This window comes from Phaseolus vulgaris, chromosome 6 (genome assembly GCF_051622355.1).
Source record: "Phaseolus vulgaris cultivar YP4 chromosome 6, ASM5162235v1, whole genome shotgun sequence".
In the NCBI taxonomy this organism is placed as follows: Eukaryota; Viridiplantae; Streptophyta; class Magnoliopsida; order Fabales; family Fabaceae; genus Phaseolus; species Phaseolus vulgaris.
The window spans coordinates 3,300,576-3,304,932 of record NC_143503.1 but is presented as its reverse complement, the minus strand read 5'-3'; the positions used below and the strand labels follow the sequence as shown (position 1 = coordinate 3,304,932).

At 42.1% G+C, this 4,357-nt stretch overlaps 1 protein-coding gene across 1 annotated transcript; it reads right to left on the bottom strand.

Annotated features, from left to right (window-relative positions):
- Window positions 1–413: 413 nt before the first annotated feature.
- On the bottom strand, window positions 414–1,646 carry LOC137833245 (uncharacterized). The gene has a single exon (XM_068641604.2). The coding sequence runs from the start codon at window positions 1,644–1,646 to the stop codon at window positions 414–416; it is 1,233 nt and encodes a 410-aa protein (XP_068497705.2).
- Between the last annotated feature and the right edge of the window lie 2,711 nt (window positions 1,647–4,357).

The window sequence follows — 4,357 nt, the reverse complement described above, 5'->3', positions numbered from 1 at the left end:
TTCATATGCCTCGAAGAGGCTACTGCTCCAATCCTGTTCAAAGCAGGCCTGCCCAAACATATGTTATAGGCTGAGGGAGCATTGACAACAATATACCTGATGTTAGCAGTGCATGATGTTGTGTCGTCAGTGAAGGTTATCCGCAACTCTACGTGCCCCCGTACTTCTACCTGGTCTCCCGCAAAACCATACAACTACAGTTTGTTGAAGGTCGACCAAAACATTACATCGGCTGAGCTTCCCTTCTCAACAAGGACGCGGTGTACCTTTTTGCCCACTGAAATCACTATTGGGTCATTTTCGTGTGGGACCACATCCTGCATGTCGGTCTTGGTGAAGACAAGGTCGGGCTCGGGCGTCTAATCCGACTTCTGCACTTCTACTGCCATCACTCCCCTGGCATATTTCTTACGCTAGGAGGCAGTACACCCTCCTCCTGAGAATCCTCCAACGATGGTGTTGATCTCTCCATGAATGGGCACCTCGTGCCCCTGATCTCTCGCTGGGGCCATTATCGTCAGGGCCCCCTGCGGCTCTTGCAAGTTGTCTTTCAAGAAACCGCTCCTTACCAGTTTATCCAACTGGAATCCCAATGCCAGACAGTTGTGCAGGCTGTGGCTAAAGGTTTGGTGGGACTTGCGCCAAGCGTTTTTGCTGGGTCTTAACCTCTTATCGGTCTTCAGTGGAGACTTGAATCTGTCGGCCACATTGGGGATGACGATCAACTCCTTAAGGTCCACCTGAAAATTGTGTCTGGTAGGGACGTTTTCTCTCGTGCGTGCCCTGGTCTGGGGCTTCCTTGCTTCATACGGTGGTTGTGTTCCTGGGGCTTTCTTCTCCATCGTGGCCTCATGTACCCTCATATACTGAGGACGACCAGTTCCTCGAGGACGGACAGGGCCAACGCTACCACGCTTTTCTATGACCTCTCCTTCTGCGACGATGTGAGCCACGACACGACGTCTGATCTTGCAAAACCTCTTGGGGCGGCATTTGATCAGTGAATCACTGAAGGGTCCTGGCAGTAATCCCTTCATGTCTTCATCCTTGGTGTGCAGCTTCACCACTTGTGCCCCAAATCTGTTTAAGAAATCTTTCAATGACTCTCCCTGGTATTGCCTTATGTCATAAAGATCGTAAGAGACTGAAGGGGGAGCCCGGTTGACAATGTATTGTTCTCTGAACAATGTTGAGAATTGATCGAACGATGCAATGTGTCCGTCAAGAAGACTGACGAACCAGTCCAACGGTGTGCCTGACAACGTGCTCATGAATAGCTTACAGTGCAAGGTGTTAGAGCCTTCTGAAAGCATCATTTGGGTGTGGAAAGCTGTGATATGGGATTCTGGGTCCTCTACACCTGTGAAGGTGACCTTCGGGCCCATGAATGTGGCTGGTATCACAGTGTCCATGATTGCCTGAAAGAACGGCATGGGGCGAGCCCTAACCAGCATGGGCAGGGCCCGCTCATCCACCTCACGTTCTCTTACATGCTGTAAATTCCTACGTAGTTCCTCATTGGTTCTGCACAACTTTACATTGCTTGCTTGTGACGCGGCCAGGTCGACCTGGAAACGATCCTGATCAACTATGGACGCCGCTACCGCTTGCTGAAAGGCACGTATGGTTTCCATGAGTTGTTGCATGGTGACGTTGTCCCCCCCTTTTGTCGCAGTCGATCATTGCCTTGTGTTTCTCATGTTGCTGGTTGGCTCTCAACACGATTGTGAATGAGACCTAGTTTTATCGGGCCCCACGGTGGGCGCCAAATGTTTTCGCCAGTTGACTCAACCGCCGTTGGCTTCAAAGGCAGATGGTGGCTCCTTCTATCTCCTGGTGGTTTCCGCTCTCTCCTTGGGTAGCTGAGAGTGGCTTTGTTGAAACAGAGGGGGCCCTACCTGTTGATTGCACTCTTGCAATCAAGTCAGTACTGGGCTAAGGAACAATAAGTATGTAAAGTAGTTTCAGTCTTAGAAACGATGTACCTTTTCTAGGGTTCTTAACACCCTATATATAGGTTGTAATTAGGTCAACTCCCTATCCCTCAAGGATCTTTCCTTAAGTGGAATTAGGGTTTGGAATATATTCCTTTATGAAATGTTGTAACTTCCTCCAGAATGTGATTAACTTTCAACACTGCTTTATTGACCAAGGGTTCTTTCATAAATGAGATCTGCAACAGACAGAATTCAAAAAAGAATTAAATCCATTCTCTCATAGTGCTGTCAGAAAGGAAACAATCGGTTGTTTCAAGGAAACAATCGGTTGTTTCAAGGAAACAATCGGTTGTTTTTCTGCAGCAGCAAAACAAAATTTGAATTTTTAAGAAGGAGCAGATAAGATTCAATGTAGATAAAATTGAGCATCTAACAAGAGATATTAAACATGAATATGAATTTAAAAAGGAATTAAAGATAGAGATAAGGAAGGTCTTATCTTTTATGATGTTCCTTCAATGAGTCATATGTCTTTGATCAAGAAGCCTCTTTTGACTATTGAGAACCTTGGACAGATACACAACATTGATTCAGCTTCAATGTTAATCTTTTCCTTCCAAGAACTTGATCAGATGACTCAGTTCCTCATATTCCTCTAGATTCCCTGCATAAACATGAATTCAAGCAACAAGGTTTGGTCCCTTTACAAATTTGGGTCCATTTGGTTTATTTTTATCATTTGTAACCTCACAACCTTTAGGAATCCATTTCATAAAGCCTCTGGGAACAGAAAATTTCCTTATTTTGCAGAATCTAACAGAATGGCCTTTCTTCATGCAATAAAAGCATGTAACAACCGGTTGTTTCGACTTAACAATCGGTTGTTTTACTGGCTTTCTTGAAAAACTTTTTGAAAACTTATCTTGCTTGTTTTGTGGATTAAAACCTAATCCAACTCTTCAAAAAACACAGTTTTGAGATGCCAAGACATTCTCAAAGTTGGATTTTCCTTTTGAAAGCTTATCCACAGTACTTACAAGATAATGCACTTTCCTTTCAAAATTTTCACAATTTTCACAAATGAGAGTGTCACACTTGCAAGAAGAGTTTTTGCAATGTGTTTCAAGATTTTCAAAATCCCTTTTTGATTTTTCCAGCTCTTCTTCAAGTGCCTTAACTCTCTTTTCAAGCCAGCTGTTAAGATCTTTCAATCGGTTGTTTGAAAGAACCAATCGATTAGCTTCATCATGTGTTTCTTGAAAAGCTTCAAGCAATTCACTATAATTTTCAACATTTAGAGAAGCACATGAACTTAAATCACTTGAGCTACAAGACTCATCATCTTCTTCAACAATCAAGCATATGTTTGCCTTTTCTTCTTCACTTGATGATGAACTTGATGAGGAGACTTCATTCTCATCCCAAGCTATGTAGGCCTTTTTTACTTTCCCTTCTTTTCTTTGTAGCTTGACTTCTTCTCCTTGCTTTCTTTGTTTGGGCAATCTGCCTTTATGTGCCCTTGCTCACCACAACCAAAACAAGTATAGTTATTGGAATTAAAATCATTGGATTTTTTGTTTCCATACCTTTCTTTGTTGGTGTCTTTGCTGCAGTTCCTTTTCAAGAATTTGCTAAACTTTCTAGACAGCAAACTAAGGTTCTCTTTATCACTTTCATCACTGGATTCTTGCTTGCTTTTGTGCTTGACAGCTTTTAAGGCAATACTCCTTACATGCTTGTCTTCACTTTCTTGAACATTTAGTTGATTCATTTCTAACTCATGTTCCCTAAGTTTGTCAAACAAATAAGCCATACTCAATGATGTTAGATCTTTTGATTCAGATGTAGCAGTTACCTTAGGTTGCCAAGACCTATCAAGACACTTGAGGATTTTGATGTTTAGCTCTTCTTTTTCAAAGGTTTTCTCAAGGCTCATGAGGTGATTGATGATATGTGCGAACCTTTTCTGAACTTCAGCAATTGTCTCACCCTTGAGCATTCTGAACATTTCATACTCTTGGATTAGAGTATGATTTCTAGCTCTTTTTACCTCATTGGTACCTTCATGAGTTACCTCCAAGGTGTCCCACATTTCCTTTGCTGATTTGCTTTGAGAGACCCTGAAAAATTCATTTGAATTCAAGGCAGAAGTTATTATGTTTTTAGCAATGCAATCAAATTTAGCCTTCTTGCTTTCAGAATCAGTCCATTGAGACCAAATTTTTTCAATGGAAGATCCATCCTTTTCAAATTGGAACAAAGGGGTCATTTTCAATTGCATCCCAAATACCTTTGTCAAGTGATTCCACAAAGATTTTCATTCTGACTTTCCAAAATTGGTAGTTCAAACCACAAAACAGAGGTGATCTGTTGATTGAAGCACCTTCCCCAAAAGGTAATCTATTAGCCATTTAAAAACA